General features: G+C 44.5%; 1 protein-coding gene and 1 pseudogene across 1 annotated transcript; one reads left to right on the forward strand and one right to left on the reverse strand.

The window, feature by feature from the left end:
- Positions 1-3,727: 3,727 nt before the first annotated feature.
- Positions 3,728-4,942, forward strand: LOC103652822 (uncharacterized; annotated as a pseudogene).
- Positions 4,943-5,996: 1,054 nt separating this feature from the next.
- LOC100279579 (F-box domain containing protein) lies at positions 5,997-7,603 on the reverse strand. The gene has a single exon (NM_001152576.2). It carries the CDS (start codon positions 7,504-7,506, stop codon positions 6,259-6,261), a length of 1,248 nt encoding a protein of 415 aa, NP_001146048.2. The 5' UTR covers positions 7,507-7,603; the 3' UTR covers positions 5,997-6,258.
- Positions 7,604-18,260: the final 10,657 nt, after the last annotated feature.

Here is an 18,260-nt window from a genome sequence, read left to right on the forward strand (position 1 = left end):
AAAAGGGAGACCCATGCGCGCTCGCTTGCCTCGCCGGGCGAGGCGGTATTTCTCGCTTCCGATCTTTCGGGTGCACGGCTTACTTTTGCCACTTGATATTTTGACATGCATAGATAAAATTACGCTGACATGTTTTGGTAAGCAATTATTCTCGCATTAATTCTTATTAGTGTTGTGATTACGCGGCTATTTACTTGCCTTAGATGTGTCGTGTGTATATAATGAGGGTGAGATGTCATCCTTATTACATATTTCTCTCCTCCTTACACTAGAGCGTTGTGTTGCCTTCATCTTTCTCGTCCCGCCATCGATATCCTATCGGGGTTGGGTGAGCAGAATCTTCGAAGCCTATGTCCTCTCGTGTCCCTGACGGGCTAGGGATTGTATCAGGTTTTTGGGAAGCGCCGTCGTGACTGCTTGTTGTTCGTCTACTTCCTCTATGCCGACGTCGTCGTCCTAGCTGGCCTGCTACGACTACTCTTGCACTATTCTAGCACCAACAACCCCACTGTAAGGATGTTTATATGTATATTTATTCTATCACTAGCACTAGTATATGAACTACTAGTGAGTTATACATATACGAAGTATGCTGTTGTTTCATGTATTATTATTATCGAAATCAATTTGTTCATCTCTGAATTGCTATTATTTTCAATATTATATATAGGCTTTTACTAAGAGAATTTTACCTAAAGACCCATTAGCATTCTCATAGATTATGATTGACTCTTGGACATATATTCTACAACTTTCAGCGTCTCATATGGGAGAAGTCTTGTACTTCCATAATTCAATGTTAGCGGGTGGCCCTGTGCTAAGGGTCAAGGAAAACCCATAGCAGTAGCAAGATACATGTTGAGACTTCATACTGGATTGAACAATTCCATGTTAGGCTTCGTTCAGTTAAGCCCATCAAGGCTGGGATGAGGCTGGATTGGAGCCCGCTCCAGGTTATATTCCAAGCCCATGAAAAAATCTAGATTCTAATTTTTTTGGTGTTCGGTTAAGCCCACCGGATTTCAAGCCCATGGGTTTGGATTTTTTTTGGCTAGGGATGATCCTGGATTGAAGCCAAGACTCCAGTGGTCTGGAACAAATCTCGTGAGCCTCAAGGGAGCGGCGGCGGCGCAACAAGCAGACGAGTCATCCTCCCCGCCGTCGGCGACCTCTACCACGCTGGCAAGCTTCTCTCTGGTAGGGTTCCTTCTCTTTCGTTAGATCTGCTCTCTGCCTCTCTTTTGTGGTTTTGGTTGAATCATACCGAAGAACTGGGGAGAGAGATGAGCGCGACCCGCACCAGGCCCTCCAACGACGCGGGGAGGAGCGCATGGAGCAGCACCGCCGCGAGGAGCAGCAGGGCGACACCGCGGGTTCCCATGTTCGTTGATCTGCGGTAGCTCAAGGCGGAGCGAAGGCCGCTTAGATCGAACAGATTCATCAGTGGGAGAAGCCACTAGGCGCTGACGCGGGCGTAACTCCGGCCAGCCGCTAGGCCCGAGCTACAGGGGAGGGAGAGGTCGAGCTCGCACCTGGTTGGTGTGCGCTAGAGGTAGGAAGACAAATAGTTCAATTCTCTGACTTGCCCGTGCCCTTGTCCTCCGCCTCCACATTCAGGATACCGTTGGCGTCCACCTCGAAGGTCACCTCGATCTGGGGTGTGCCCTGCACAGTTCAATTCGTTCATCAGACAACACTGGATTCATTCTTTCATTCAACAAACAGGTGAGTAGCAGCAACGGTCATTCAACAAACAGATAAGCAGCAACAACGCACCTCGGAGCTGACGAAATGCCATTGAGGTCGAACTTGCCCAGAAGACGGCATTCCTTGGTCATGCTACGCTCACCCTCAAAGACCTGTTTGTTTGGATCACAAGACAAAACAAACAGGTCATTCTACCAAGCACGCAACTGACAATGCAGAGAAGACAGGAGCAGGATGCGCGTCCTTACCTGGATGGAGACAGTGGTCTGCTGGTCCTGGTAGGTGGTGAACACCTGCGACTTCTTGGTCGGGATGACAGTGTTCCTCGAGATCAAATTGGTCATGACTCCACCGACGGTCTCAATACCCAGGGTGATGCTTACTGATGCTTATATGAACCAATAATTTATTTTTTCAGATTGTCCCTGCTCCAGCAAGAGTAGGCGAGGACGAGCCTCCCCCATCCTGGGTGTTGGTGCCTGACTCATTTTCTCAAGGTACTAGCCAATGAGCTGACTCATTTTCTCAAGGTTCCTGACTCATTTATTTTTTAGCAATTAGTTTTCCTTATTTCTCTTGATGCTACTTTTAGTTTTGCTATGGACATGAGCAATAGAGATCACCTTAGGAGGAGGGAGGATGATGATGATGACCTCTTCCTTTTGGTTCTCCCTTCCCTACATCTATTGGGTTATCTTGGACGCAGTAAAAAGAAAATGAGGCATACATCAGCGCTGACCGGGGAGGAAAAGGTTCGAGAGCTACTTGAAGGCCATATCAAGAACTGCAGGGTATCATTTAGAATGGAACCTTACATTTTCAAATCCTTGGCCAACTATCTTAGACTGGAAGGATTGGTTAAAGATACAAGAATCAAAGTTGAGGAAAAACTTGGGTTCTTCCTATACATGATTAGCCACAATGCGACATTTGAAGATCTCCAAATCCTTTTTGGTCATAGCAATGATACATTTCACTGTGTCATCAAACATTTCTTCAACATTGTTATCCCTGGCCTTAGCATGCGGTTCCTAAAGCCTCCTTCCAATCAAGTTCATCCTAAAATTCATGGAGACAACCGATTTTATCCATACTTCAAGGTGACTTCTTTTAACTCTTATGTGTCCATCTTAGAACATCCTCAATATTAGATCTTAGAAGATCGTTTCTTTTTTTTTGCAGAATTGCATAGGTTCAATAGATGGAACCCATGTTCCAGTATCAATGTCACTCGATCAAGCCGCACCATTCAGGAATAGAAAAGGGACCCTTAGCCAAAACGTGATGGTTGTGTGTGATTTTAACCTTAACATAACTTATGTGTTAGCCGGATGGGAAGGATCAGCAACAGATTCAATGGTTCTTAGATCTGCAATGAACAATGTTGTAGGAAAGTTTGAAGTACCTTCTGGGAAGTACTACCTAGTAGATGGTGGTTATGCCAATACGGCTTCCTTTATTGCACCATATCATGGGGTTAGATATCACCTGAAAGAGTTTGGCCATGGTCATCGAAGGCCTCAAAATCACAAAAAGTTATTCAACCATCGCCATGCTGTTTTAAGAAATCATGTAGAGAGGGCTTTAGGTGTCATAAAGAAGAGATTTCCGATCCTCAAAGTTGCTAACCTTAACAAAATGGAAAATCAAGCAAAAATACCTATTGCTGCTGCAGTCCTCCATAACTTAATTCGGTCACATAATGGTGATGAGAGATGGCTAGAAAATGATCAAAGAAATATCAACCCACAAAGTTTTGTCAGCCTACCCAATAGTGACCATGGAAATGATGAAGGGAATATGGAAGGGAATAACTTAAGAGATATGATAGCTTATCATATGTGGGCAGATTATGAACAATGTAGAAATCAGTGAATCATTTCTGTAATGGATATTGTGTAATCAATAAATGTCATTTCTGTAATGGATATTTTGTGATCAAGGAATTATTGTGTTTTTTTACTATGGCCATAAAAGTAGAAATGGTGTTCATAGTTTCTTTTTGCTGGTGATTCTCTATAATAGATATGATGTTCACAAGAGGTTCTCCCAAAATTTTGATGTTATCTAAAGCTGCTCAAAAGAAGGTTTCTCCTAAAGCTTCTACATCAAAGAAGTGTGGAGGTACATGTTATTTAATATAAAAGCTTGTACATGTTATTCTTATTGTGTTTCAACTTCAAATGATTAAGTGTCCCTCATAATTTTTTTTGAAATTTAGGTGGTGTTCAGAGAGCAGCATGGAATTCTGAATTGGAGAAGAGCCTCGTTGATTTGTTGTTTGAGCACAATGTACCTCCATATAGGGCTCAAAATGGCTGGAGTCCAGATGCTTGGAACAAAATTGTTACTGAATTCAACAAGAAGCATGAGTATGTCACATTCAACAAGATTCAAATTCAGGAGAAGGAGAGGGAATTGAAAAGGGATTACAAGATGTTGAAAGAGGCTAGAAAGCAAAGTGGTGTTTCCTGGAATGAGAAACGATGCATGATTGTTGTTGATCCACCAATATGGGAAAACATCATAAAAGTAAGTTTTTGACTCCAGCTTTATAATTGTGAACTTATCATAAAGTAGTTTAGGAACTTACTTTTTTACAATATTTTATCAGTCATTTCCTAGGGCCAAGAAATTTCAAAAGAAGTCTTTCCCTCTCTTTGATGCTCTTGGGGAACTATATGATGGGCACATTGCTCAAGGGACCTGGAACATAACATCTACACAGCTACCACAAGAATTGAACACAATTTGAAATGAAGAAGAACAAGTGAACACCACAAGAATGGATGAGGAAGGCATTATTCAACAACAACCACAAGAAGAGGATTCAAGATTGGAACAAGATGAAGATCCTATAATTGAAAGGACTGAACAGAGGTCTACTGCAACGAGAAGGTCTACTGCATCAACAATCAATCAAGATAAGGAAGCAAAGAGGATGAAGAAGGATTCTTTGGAAGGACTTGTTGGGAGATATCTAGATATGAAATCAAAACAAGTTGAGGATGAGGTTACACAAATGGCGAAAGGAAAAGAATCTGCTCAAGGTAATGACTTCTCCATCATGAGATGCATTTCTGTTCTTAGATCCATGAATTTGACAGCAGATGAGAAGATAAAAGAAGCTGAGGTGTTCGACATACCAAACAACAGAGAGACATTTATCAGTTTTAGTGTTGATGAACCAGAAACTGCCCTCCTATGGTTAAGATGGAAGATTGATAAGCTCTAAGGTAAGTATAATCTATGATTTCATACCTTGTACTAGTTTGCTGCTAGTCCTGCGTCGATCTGGGTGCTTGGGAAATGTGTGAAGCTAGATGTGCTTGTCGTGTATATAGTGTGTATGTATATGGTTATTAGTTCCAAGCAGGCAGAGCGTGAGTGCACATGCATGGGGATGAATGCAACGGGCGTACTACATTTGTATTGCTTGAGAGAGACTGAATCCCATGGTTGGGAGTAGTTGTACTTGGTTCCCTGCAGCTGGTGAGTTCTTTGTTGTTGCTGCTGTTATTCAGCCTCCATTTGTGCTCACTCAAGAAAAGTGTAGCAGCAACAACAACATGCGCTTGCATATTTTGAGGACCCGATGTTTATTAATTGATATGGGTTCCCTGATGTTTTTCTTTCTGCACAAATTTCATTTTTTTATCTGTTGATTTCTGCTTTTGATTTCTTATTTAAACTTTGCAGACAGGAAATATTGGTCATATGGAGACAGTTCTGCACAGCGTTCTGAGTCTGCATGTGCCATTATGAGCTATATATATATTGCATTTCTTCATGTTTGGGCTCAGCATGTAATAGAACTAAAGGAAGGTTGTTGCAAGACTTGTATGGCATGCTTAAATTTCTGGATAAAATCTAGCTTATACTAAGTCTATTACATGCTTAAATTTTTGAAAAAAAAATATGTATCGAGATTGGATGGAATGCTTAAATTTCTAGAGAAATGACATGTTCTATGCTTAAATTTCTGGAGAAATGACATGTTTTATGCTTAAATGTTGTTGATTTTATTGGCTTTTGTTGGTATTTAAGTTTAGAATTTAATCCACATGGAATAAACGAACAAACATAGTTATTTGGGTTTTGGGATATAATCCATATGGCATAAACGAACAAACATTGGTTGATTGGGTTTTAGGATTTAATCCCACAAGGGATTGGGTGAAAGTCTTGGATTCACTCAATCCATGTGGGGAAAAAAATCAACCCGGGAAAGAATCCCAGATTGCCAAACAAGGCCTTAGTTTGTTATCACTCCATCCGTACTAACAAGGTGGCATAAACGGTAACCATTGTTTGCTCTGCATTTATACAGAAAACAGATACAACGCCACAGACAGAAGTCACAGAGAATTGGAAAGTACAGTAACATGTAGGTTTAACAATCGAAGCAGTAGGTGTCTATTTCAATTTTCAACATCTACATACTGCTCTATCTGAATATTGCAATGAGCTAGCAACTATGTTATTCTGAGTATTTCAACCAGCATGCATCTACCGAAGTATTGGAATCAGGAGCTACTCTATCTGAATATTTCAAGGGAGAAGCCAAACCGGAGGAGAGTGGTCTGATGGGCCTGCCGTCGGGAAGCAGCGCTGGACACTGCCTTCAGACCACTTTCCATTGTCTTTGCAGGGCTGCGGCCTGATTCTGTGGTTGCGGAAGAAGACTCCCTCGTCGTAGAACTTACCATCATCCAAGAAGTAGATGCCGGCCTTGAAGCCCGGGTACAAAACCGCGTCGTACGATCTGGAGCAGCCATACCCGACGAACAGAATCCGGCCGTCCAGCGTGTCCAGCTCGCTCCACGCCCACGGGTACTGAGCCACGGGGAAGTCGGCGTCTGGCATCTGTGGCCGTTTCGTCGCCCGGAACACCGTGAACTTGGATGATGTCGGCTGATTACGAGGTCTGAACCTCAAGACCTTGAGCAGTTCGCCTCTGGACTCGACGATGTAGCGACCGCGGATGGAGAACTGGTCGTAGATACGCTCAGTGGGCCGGAACAGAAGCAACTCCGTGTTCATCCACCGATTCCAAGCTTCTGGATACACGGGCCCGGCGGCCTCCACGCACACTAGGATGTGGTCGCCATGGTTGACCAGCACATTGAAGGCCCCGCCGTGGTGGACGACGTCCTCCACTTGGTAGACACCCCGGTGGTTCGCCGGGCGGTCCAGAACCATTTCGGAGGCCAGTGCCCTCCCCATCCGCCAGAATACAAGGAAGCGACGCAGTCGCGCTGGATCCCGCCACGCTACGACGATGGCGGCGCCGATGCAGTGGGGGTTTTCCGGTGGCGATGAGAGCGTGGCGGCGAGAACGAACATGTCGTTGGCATACTGGTGGTCGTCGCAGCGCAGGAACAAGGACGGGAGGGCGCGAGCTTCGCCTGTGCGGAGGTTGAGGAGCCAGTGCGCGCGCATCATGCCGTAGTGGACGAAGATCCAGGCGCCCTCGTAGGATCCGATGAAGCGCGTCCCGGGCGGTAAGATGGTGAGGTGGTTGTGGTGGGGGTGGACACAGCAGCCGCTGAGTATGCAAACAGCGCGGAAGCGGGGGTCGTTGTGGAAGCGCGAGGGGAGGAGGAGCCACGGGAACGGGGGCGGTGGGCGCTCGGTCCAGGCGCTGAGGCCGGCGATCATGTCGCGCCACGCCTTGCAGACGAGGGACATGCTGGCGCGGTCGTCCTTGCACAAGACGCGGGCTAGTATCAAAAGCACGAGGTCGTCGGGGATGGTCGTCAAGGTCTCCGGCGTCGGTGGAGGCTCGGGCGAGGCCATGGTGGTTGCGGTGGGAGGGAGGCCGGAATGGAAGAGTTCGCTGCGGCTGGCGGGATGGTGGATGGAGGCGTTGCGTTGAGACGCGGGGGTGGCGAGGTGGTGAGGTGTGCGCACGGCATCTGAGCGTCTTTTTTTTATTGTATTTGGATTTGGATGGGATGGAATAGAGGATGAAGGTCGGCGCCGGCGGAGGGTACTTGGGTTGGCAATTGCATCTCAAAGTATGTCTATCATTCAACCAATTTTACTTTCTCCCTTATACATTTGCACGAAAAATCTCTTTGGAGCTGTTTGGTTAAACGTTTTAAATCCGGGATCCATTTACACCGTGACCTATTTCCGTTGTTGAGCGTTTGGTTGGGTCGGCCCGTATCGAATTGCGCTGTGACCGGATACGGAGCATAGCGATCCTAGCTGCTCCTCCCTTCGCGTGAATCGCTCCCCATCTGCAAGATTCAATTGACGACCGCCACACTGCAAGGTCCGCCAACAGCAGTGCTCCTCCGGTCCTGTTCCACTCGTCGGTGAGGATTGTCCTCTCCCTCTTCCTCCCCGGTCCATTTGAAACCCTAATCTGCACCATTGTTGATTTGGTTTGTAGTGAGATGCATGGTTGAGGATGCAGCATCATTGGTGTATCCGTGGCCACACTCATCGTCGGTGAGGACTACCTCTTCCTCTCCACTCTCCCTCTCTGTGTGGTTCAATACCACCACCCATAGGGTCAGTACAACGATGGGCGAACGACGCACCGGGTCGCTGGGTCGCCGACGAGGGGCGAACGATGTCATTCTAAGCCGTCGGCGAGGGGCGGACAACGTGGACATAGGCAGATCCATGGAGGGCGGCATTGTAGGTTATAGGCAAGATTGCAGAGAGGTCGTCGGATCTTGGAGTGGAGGGAGCGGTCGGTGTTTGGTAACGACGGCACACTACAGGTTGTACCACGCAGTACTTTTGAGAGGACGGCGATGTCGATCTCAGCTCGATGGTTCGTGTTGAGACTGTCCGCAACCGTTCCCCCTAAATATTACTATGCAGCCACGTCAGCAAGATTCCCTCCCCTATATTTACCCGTCCTGCAACCGTCCCCCCTATAAATTCCCCTATATATCCCTCTACACATTAAATATACATTTCCACATAACTAACATAACTAACTTTATTTTCTATTTTCTTTCCTCTTCTTTCAAACGCTTGGCCGGCTACGCATTAAGTTTAGAAAAAAAATTTCAAGTTGATCTCCACTATTTCGTTATAAAAAATTATTAAAAATCATTTTACTTTGTTTTGAACTATGCACGCTGGGAACATTGACTATGTCCACTCATCCAAACATTTGAACAAAATACATACATCGAAGTGACAAATTCGTGTATACATTTGTATGGACAAAAATGGAAGTGCTTGATATTTTAATTGTGTTCTCCTCCTGGACCAGGGCTCCTCTTACCGTGATCGTTGAATGATAGGATTCTATCCGAGAAAGAAACCTCAGGGTGTGTGAGTAGGGAAAGCTACATATTAATTACCACTTCTAAGCGGGCAACACACTTACCAGCAGCTGATAGATGTAAGAACAAAACTCTCATGGTATAAACCTTGAAATGGAATCAAGCAGAAATTTACTCTCAGCCAAAGGATCCACCCTCTCCACCTTGGCCACAGTGTTTTTCACTTGTCGTACATCGCCGTATTGTTCTTCTTTCACTTTTAGCCTGAACAAATAGTTCTGATACAAGCAATTGCTCAAGACATCTGTGTAGCGAGGATCTTTGTTCTCTTTAAAAATGTTGAGCTCTCGAGCTGAGCAACCAAGTATCTCCTGTCCACGATCTTGAAATGCTGTCACAGAAGATTTTTAGTGGACACCGACCATTAGTCGCAAGGTCATATACCAAAGCATAGACAAACCAGCTTTTTATTGTGAAGAAGGAATTTCTAATCGATTCATGGCTAGTGAGCACTATTTTATCATGAAGAGGAAATTTCTAACAGATTCATGGCTAGTGAACACCAATTTACTTAGGAACATATCCATTATCCCAAATTATCATATACTGTAAAAATATATTACTAAGAGGCAAGTATAAACTGATCGGCTGCACAGCTAGATACCAAACCACAGACATGCTATGTTTTCACCACGAAGATGAAAATTCTAATCCGTTCATGGCTGGCGAGTTTCAATTTGGTTATGAACATAACTTTTATTATGGTTTAGTATATTTCTGACAAAAAAATTAAGAGGCAAGTACACACTCAATTCAATCAGCAACACCGTTCACGGGGACGGATTGAAATGATGGCGCGAACAGATCCACTGAACCAAACATTAACGGAATGCATGAATACATACACTGGTAAATCCGAAGCCAACGGCCAATTGAACGGAATGCAACTCTCACGCAACTACTAGATCGAACAAACAAGCACATAATCAAACAGATTAGACCCAATTTCGTATGCCTGGTAGCCTGGTAGGCCTGAACCATAAACCAAACCCACAAGAGCGCAACCAAATGGAACACACATCGATCCAGTCGGGTGGGAGGGGCGGAAGAGGAGAGAAGAGGGGAGAGAGAGATACTTTCTGTTTCGGGTCGGACCGACGTTGTTGACGATGTAGTCGAGGAGCTGCACGACCGAGCCGCGGCGGACGACGCCGGAGCGCGCGAGGTCGCAGAGCTGCGAGGCGAAGAGCGCGTGCCCCGTGGCGACGCCATCGGAGATGATGGCGCGGAACCTGGGCCCGGAGCCCGGGGCCCCGGTGACCGCGATGCTCCGGAGGTCGACCTGCACCACCGGCTTGAGGTTGGTGTCCCCCGCCATCGCCGCCGCCACGGCGTTGCCTGTCAGCTTCGCCGCCGCCATCGCAGACTCGAATCGACGGCGAATCCACACCCACCAGCAACTGCCGCGAAGCGGAGCCGGTGATTTCTTCTGGAGCGCGCGACCGGAGGTGTCGCCGCGAAGCAGTGTGGGGGGAGAACAGTGCTCCTCTAGATCTGGCGTGAGAGAGAAGACGAGCGCCACCTAGGGGGCGCCGTAGAGGACGTCGTTGCGGGTTGAAGAGTTGTTCTGTAGCCCCTACGCGAGCTACAGGATTAGGGGAGAGGAGTCCAAGAGTGAACCGTTGCAACCAGTCTGAGCACGACGAAACATAGCGAATTATATAGGTTTGGGCTGCCAAGAGGCATAATACCCTACTTCCTGTGACAGCCCTCCCAAGTTATCGGGGCCACGTGCACCAATCCTTGCCTTGATGGTCTCAGATGGCTATGCACGTGTACCAAGTAACTTAACAAAACATATACCCCTCATGTAGCTCTATGACTTTGTTATAATGTTCATCTTCAAAATGGTTCTAGATCAGAAGTTACAAGGGTCCAAAGTTGTCTAGTTTATATTATTTTCAGCAATTCCAAAATGAACCCAAAACTAAATTTTTGTACTTAACTCCAAATTCTTCCACACAACTTAGGAATCTCCAAATAAGAAACATATCCACTTTTCCAAGCTCTACAACTATGGTATATGAACTTTTAACCAATCCTTTCTAGATTTTAAATTCCACCTTTGGGCAAGTTTAGGGCTTATAGATACTCAACCACCCTAAGTGCTTCACCACTTCTAATCCACATATCAAAAGCAAACTTCTCCATTCTCCTAAAGAAAAGTTACTCCTTAGTCTCAAATCCAACTTTGGTATATATAACTCAGATCCAAAGTATCCTTGGTTTAGGAGTTGTTTGCTTACACATAAATGCAAACAAACTTTCAGCCCTCACATTAAGGTTTCTAAGTCGACCCTTCAGCTCAGGTGTTCCTTCCACTTGATCTCCCTTTGAAAACAAAGTTGCTCTAGGTTCTAAGTCTTACCTGTAATACTTTAAATTCCAAGCCAACTTATTATTTGCTCAAGAGACGACTTTTCTTCCCATGTCTTAAGCAAAGTTCTTAATCTGAGCCCTGTACTCTAATACACAACACCACATTCATTGAATTTTTTTTGACCTAGTGAATGCATTCTAGGTATATCAAACAAGATAATGTAAATGCTTATGATGACATGTCAAAGTTTTAGTTAACGTAACATCAGGGGTGTTACAGCCTTCCCTCCTAAAAAGAAATCTCGTCCCGAGATTTAAAACTCTAGTCTAGGTAATGGAGAAGGAAATGCATCACCGGTTTCTTTCCCCATTACACCTAAAAGACAGGGGTGTACCCCTATTTATAAAACATATTCTCTGTATTATGGGCTCCAACTTTTCTATATAGTTCTTAGTCCAACACCCCATGATTTAGTCACAAAAGGACATCAAACTGGCACCAAACACGGTATTTATGTTTACCACCTCTCCTTGTGAGAGTTTGCATTCCATATCATTACATAAGCATACATGTATTTGTAATTGACTTGTAGAACACCTAGAAGAAGTGGTGTTTGAAGGAGTCTACTCCAGTGGCTGCTGATCAAGTGAAGGAGCCATCTAACTGGGTATTGGATAGAGGAATCTAAAGCCTCTTCTCTGCAACAAAGGCAAGCCCCGGTGCATTTGCCACTTCCTTGTGTTTTTAAAAGATTTTTATACACTTTAAGTCTAGTGAAATGTGCATTAAGTTTATAGGAATTGCTTGGAAACTATTTGATGCATTGACTACCTTGATATCCATACCTTTATAGATACTTCTGATGAAGTATCAAAATATGATTTACAAAAATGCTTAGCCCTGCTTAGATCTTGTGGATAGAGGTTGTCTTTTGCAATAATGCCTAGCTCAGGGGTTATCCTGAGGAAGGATGGCTTCTACCTGCAAGAATATTTTCATTGGGAGCATGGTGGGATCTTATTGCAAAGTTCCCTATAATGTGCTCTTTTCATCCTAAGGAACACAAACAATCCTAAGGATGGAAGTACTTAAATCGGGACTTGGGCTAGGAACAGGTGATGTTCTACCCAGGTTAATTAAGGATTGGATGCGTATGTAGGCCTGTATGATCAAGGACTATCTTAACTGGCCACATGCCTTGGATATGGGACAGGGTAAGCTTGAACCCGGCTATTCCATACATGAAAAGACAATCGCGCACTGGGAGTGGAGAGATGGCGAGAGTGGCACGTACCCTCCTGGCAAAGGACCGCCTAAAAAGGGTGGTGTGCTCTCGGGTGGCGCGGACCTGTTCATGCAGTGGAGGATCCGTGGGAATGGTTGACATATGCAAGGGTTAAGTGCTACATATGTCGTGTGGTTAGAGATCCTCGGCTGAGTAAATCGATTCGGATCGCCGTTATATCCTCGGATAGTGGAGACTTGATCTCCGACCTACAACCTAAGTCAGGATGTAAACATTATGAATAAAAATGATATTGTATTGATGAGATGGTGAAATTAGACTAGATGCAACCAGAGTCTATTAATATTTAATCTGGCGTTAAAATATTGAAAGTAAGGACTCACTTTAGTAAGTTATTTCTGCAAAAGTATCTAAGTTGATTCTTGCTAAAGCCTTTTTCTTGATTCCTATTTAACCAGCATATCCTTGAGAGTCATTTTTCCTTAGTCGGGTAAGACTTGCGAAAGTACACTTCGTACTCAGGGTTTTCGAACCCATGTTGTTGTAGGTGATGGTGAGTACTCTAAGTGTTCCTGTGGCTGGAGGGCGTTTCAGTTTTGGAGGAGGATTAGTTAGGCTTGTGTATAAGCTTTGGAGGGTTCCTACCTTCCTTCTATTGTAATAAGTTATGCACTTTGAGTATATCAGGACTTGTAATAAATATTACTCTTTCGAAACATGTAAAACTTGAGTTTTGAAAAGGTAAAGAATGTTTGTAAAGTCTTCTGCTCTTTATCTCCGAAGTGTGTGTGTCGAATGTGATTACTGTAATATGCATGTATGGTGGGAGATCCTTGGGATGATGAGTTCAAGTGGTTGAACTCGTGATAGCCTTGTTAAGTTACCTGGTACACGTGCATAGCCATCTGAGGCCATCAAGGCAAGGATTGGTGCATGTGGGCCTGATAACATGGGAGGGCTGCCACACATCCTATGAGTTTTCTAGTGCTTGTGTTGCTCTGAGTTTGAGGGTTTATAGGTTAGTACTGAAGGTAGGACATGAAGGTGGCCTGGAGATCTAGCGGGGTCTAACATTTTTTGTAGAGGTACCCCTCAGCCTTATATAGCCGACTGAGGAGATATCCATGTACATATCAAAGCACTTACGCGAGTCTATCCACTACCTATTGTGATTACTGAAAGTCGCCTAGAGGGGGGTGAATAGGGCGAATCTGAAATTTATAAACTTAAGCACAACTACAAGCTGGGTTAGCGTTAGAAATGTAAATGAGTCCGAGAGAGAGAGCGTGAAAAACAAATCGCAAGCAAATAAAGAGTGAGACACAAGGATTTGTTTTACTGAGGTTCGGTTCTTGCAAACCTACTCCCCGTTGAGGTGGTCACAAAGACCGGGTCTCTTTCAACCCTTTCCCTCTCTCAAACGGTCACTTAGACCGAGTGAGCTTCTCTTCTCAATCAAACGGAACACACAGTTCCCGCAAGGACCACCACACAATTGGTGTCTCTTGCCTTGGTTACAATTGAGTTTGATCACAAGAAAGAATGAGAAAGAAAAGAAGCAATCCAAGCGCAAGAACTCAAATGAACACAAATGTCGCTCTCTCTAGTCACTATTTGATTTGGAGTGATTCCGGACTTGGGAGAGGATTTGATATCTTTGGTTGTGTCTAGAATTAAATGTTATAGCTCTTGTAATGTGTTGGAAGGTGGAAAACTTGGATGCAATTGAATGTGGGGTGGTTGGGGTATTTATAGCCCCAACCACCAAAAGTGGCCGTTGGAAGGCTACTGTCGCATGGCGCACCGGACACTGTCCGGTGCGCCAGCCACGTCAGCCGGCCGTTGGGTTCTGACCGTTGGAGCTCTGACTGGTGGGGCTTCTGGGCTGTCCGGTGGTGCACCAGACAGGTCCTGTAGACTGTCCGGTGCGCCGTCTGGCGCTGCTCTGACTCTGGCGCGCACTGTAGCGCATTGAATGCGTTTGCAGTCGACCGTTGGCGCGAAGTAGTCGTTGCTCCGCTGGCACACCGGACAGTCTGGTGTGACACCGGACAGTCTGGTGAATTATAGCGGAGCGGCCTCCCATTTTCCCGAAGGTAGCGAGTTCAGCGTTGAGTGCCCTGGTGCACCGGACACTGTCCGGTGGCACACCGGACAGTCCGGTGTGCCAGACCAGGGTGCCTTTGGGTTGTCTCTTGCTCTCTTTGTTTGAACCCTTTCTTGGTCTTCTTATTGTGAACCTTTGGCACCTGTAAAACTTATAGACTAGAGCAAACTAGTTAGTCCAATTATTTGTGTTGGGCAATTCAACCACCAAAATCAATTGGGAAAAAGGTGTAAGCCTAATTCCCTTTCAATCCCCCCCTTTTGGTGATTGATGCCAACACAAACCAAAGCAAGTATGGAAGTGCATAATTGAACTAGTTTGCATAATGTAAGTGCAAAGGTTACTTAGAATTGAACCAATATAAATTCTCATAAGATATGCATGGATTGTTTCTTTATATTTTTAATATTTTGGACCACGCTTGCACCACAGTTTTGTTTTTGCAAATTCTTTTGTAAAATTCTTTTCAAAGTCCTTTTGCAAATAGTCAAAGGTAAATGAATAAGATTTTGAGAAGCATAGCATTTTCAAGATTTGAAATTTTCTCCCTCTGTTTCAAATGCTTTTCCTTTGGCTAAACAAAACTCCCCCTTAGTGAAATCCTCCTCTTAGTGTTCAAGAGGTTTTTGCAATTTTTGAAGATACTACTTTCTACCCCTTTTGAACATAATAATATATCAATTTTTAAAATTAGGTGGTGGTGCGGTCCTTTTGCTTTGGGATAATACTTTCTCCCCCTTTGGCATGAATCGCCAAAAACGGATACTTGAGTGAAATATAAGCCCTTTGAACTACTTTCTCCCCCTTTGGTGAACAAAATATGAGTGAAGATTATACCAAAGTTGGAGAGTTGCTTGGAGCGACGACGAAGGATGAGTGATGGAGTGGAGTGGAAGCCTTTTTCTTCGCCGAAGACTCTTATTCCCTTTCAATCTATGACTTGGTTTGAAATATACTTGAAAACATATTAGTCATAGCACATGAAAGAGATATGATCAAAGGTATAGTAAAGAGCTATGTGTGCAAAACATCAAAAGAAATTCCTAGAATCAAGAATATTTAGCTCATGCCTAAGTTTGTTAAAAGTTTGTTCATCTAGTGGCTTGGTAAAGATATCGGCTAATTGTTCTTTAGTGTTGATATAAGCAATCTCGATATCCCCCTTTTGTTGGTGATCCCTTAGAAAATTATACCGAATGGCTATGTGTTTGGTGCGGCTATGCTCAACGGGATTATCTGCCATGCGGATTGCACTCTCATTATCACATAGAAGAGGAACTTTGGTTAATTTGTAACCATAGTCCCTAAGGGTTTGCCTCATCCAAAGCAATTGCGCGCAACAATGGCCTGCGGCAATGTACTCGGCTTCGGCGGTAGAAAGAGCGACGAAATTTTGCTTCTTTGAAGCCCAAGACACCAGAGACCTTCCCAAGAACTGGCAAGTCCCTAATGTGCTCTTTCTATTAATTTTACACCTCACCCAATCGGCATCCGAATAACCAATTAAATCAAATGTGGATCCCCGAGGGTACCAAAGCCCAAACTTAGGAGTATAAACTAAATATCTCAAGATTCGTTTTACGGCCGTAAGGTGAGCTTCCTTAGGGCCGGCTTGGAATCTTGCACACATGCATACGGAAAGCATAATGTCCGGTCGAGATGCACATAAATAGAGTAAAGAGCCTATCATCGACCGGTATACCTTTTGATCGACGGATTTACCTCCCGTGTCGAGGTCGAGATGCCCATTGGTTCCCATGGGTGTCTTGATGGGCTTGGCATCCTTCATTCCAAACTTGTTGAGAATATCTTGAATGTACTTGGTTTGGCTAATGAAGGTGCCCTCTTGGAGTTGTTTTACTTGAAATCCCAAGAAGTACTTCAACTCCCCCATCATAGACATCTTGAATTTTTGTGTCATGATCCTACTAAATTCCTTAAATGTAGATTCGTTAGTAGACATAAATATAATATCATCAACATAAATTTGGCATACAAACAAATCATTGTCAAGAGTTTTAGTAAATAAAGTAGGATCGGCCTTTCCGACTTTGAAGCCATTTGTGATAAGAAAATCTCTTAGGCATTCATACTATGCTCTTGGGGCTTGCTTGAGCCCATAAAGCGCCTTAGAGAGTTTATATACATAGTTAGGGTACTCACTATCTTCAAAGCCGGGAGGTTGCTCAACATAGACCTCTTCTTTGATTGGTCCATTGAGGAAGGCACTTTTCACGTCCATTTGATAAAGCTTGAAGCCATGGTAAGTAGCATAGGCAAGTAAAATGCGAATTGATTCTAGCCTAGCTACGGGTGCATAGGTTTCACCAAAATCCAAACCTTCGACTTGTGAGTATCCCTTGGCCACAAGTCGAGCTTTGTTCCTTGTCACCACACCATGCTCATCTTGCTTGTTGCGGAACACCCACTTGGTTCCTACAACATTTTGGTTAGGACGTGGAACTAAATGCCATACCTCATTTCTAGTGAAGTTGTTGAGCTCCTCTTGCATCGCCACCACCCAATTCGAATCTTGAAGTGCTTCCTCTACCCTGTGTGGCTCAATAGAGGAAACAAAAGAATAATGTTCACAAAAATGAGCAACACGAGATCGAGTAGTTACCCCCTTTTGAATATCACCGAGGATGGTGTTCACGGGGTGATCTCGTTGGATTGTTTGGTGGACTCTTGGGTGTGGCGGTCTTGGAACTTGTTCATCTTTCTCATCTTGATCATGGGCATCTCCCCCTTGATCATTGCTCTCCTCTTGAGGTGGCTCAACTCCTTGATCTTCTCCTTCATCATTTTGAGCCTCATCCTCATCTTGAGTTGGTGGAGATGCTTGCATTGAGGAAGATGGTTGATCTTGTGCATTTGGAGACTCTTCGGATTCCTTAGGACACACATCCCCAATGGACATGTTCCTTAGCGCGACGCATGGAGCCTCTTCATCACCTAGCTCATCAAGATCAACTTGCTCTACTTGAGAGCCGTTAGTTTCATCAAACACAATGTCACAAGAAACTTCAACTAGCCCAGAGGACTTGTTAAAGACTCTATATGCCATTATGTTTGAATCATATCCTAGTAAAAAGCCTTCTACAGCCTTAGGAGCAAATTTGGATTTTCTACCTCTTTTAACAAGAATAAAGCATTTGCTACTAAAGACTCTAAAATATGAAACATTGGGCTTTTTACCGGTTAGGAGTTCGTATGATGTCTTCTTGAGGATTCGGTGTAGATACAACCGGTTGATGGTGTAGCAAGCGGTGTTGACCGCCTCCGCCCAAAACCGATCTGAAGTTTTGTACTCATCAAGCATGGTCCTTGCCATGTCCAAAAGAGTTATATTCTTCCTCTCCACTACACCATTTTGTTGTGGGGTGTAGGGAGAAGAGAACTCATGCTTGATGCCCTCCTCCTCAAGGAAGCCTTCAATTTGAGAGTTCTTGAACTTCGTCCCGTTGTCGCTTCAAATCTTTTTTATCCTTAAGCCGAACTCATTTTGAGCCCGTCTCAAGAATCCCTTTAAGGTCTCTTGGGTATGAGATTTTTCCTGCAAAAAGA

Source organism: Zea mays, chromosome 4 (genome assembly GCF_902167145.1).
Source record: "Zea mays cultivar B73 chromosome 4, Zm-B73-REFERENCE-NAM-5.0, whole genome shotgun sequence".
In the NCBI taxonomy this organism is placed as follows: domain Eukaryota; kingdom Viridiplantae; phylum Streptophyta; class Magnoliopsida; order Poales; family Poaceae; genus Zea; species Zea mays.

What these genes read in the sequence shown, in the direction of transcription:
- LOC100279579 (NM_001152576.2), bottom strand. Translation starts at nt 7,506, where the DNA reads ATGGCCTCGCCCGAGCCTCCACCGACGCCGGAGACCTTGACGACCATC.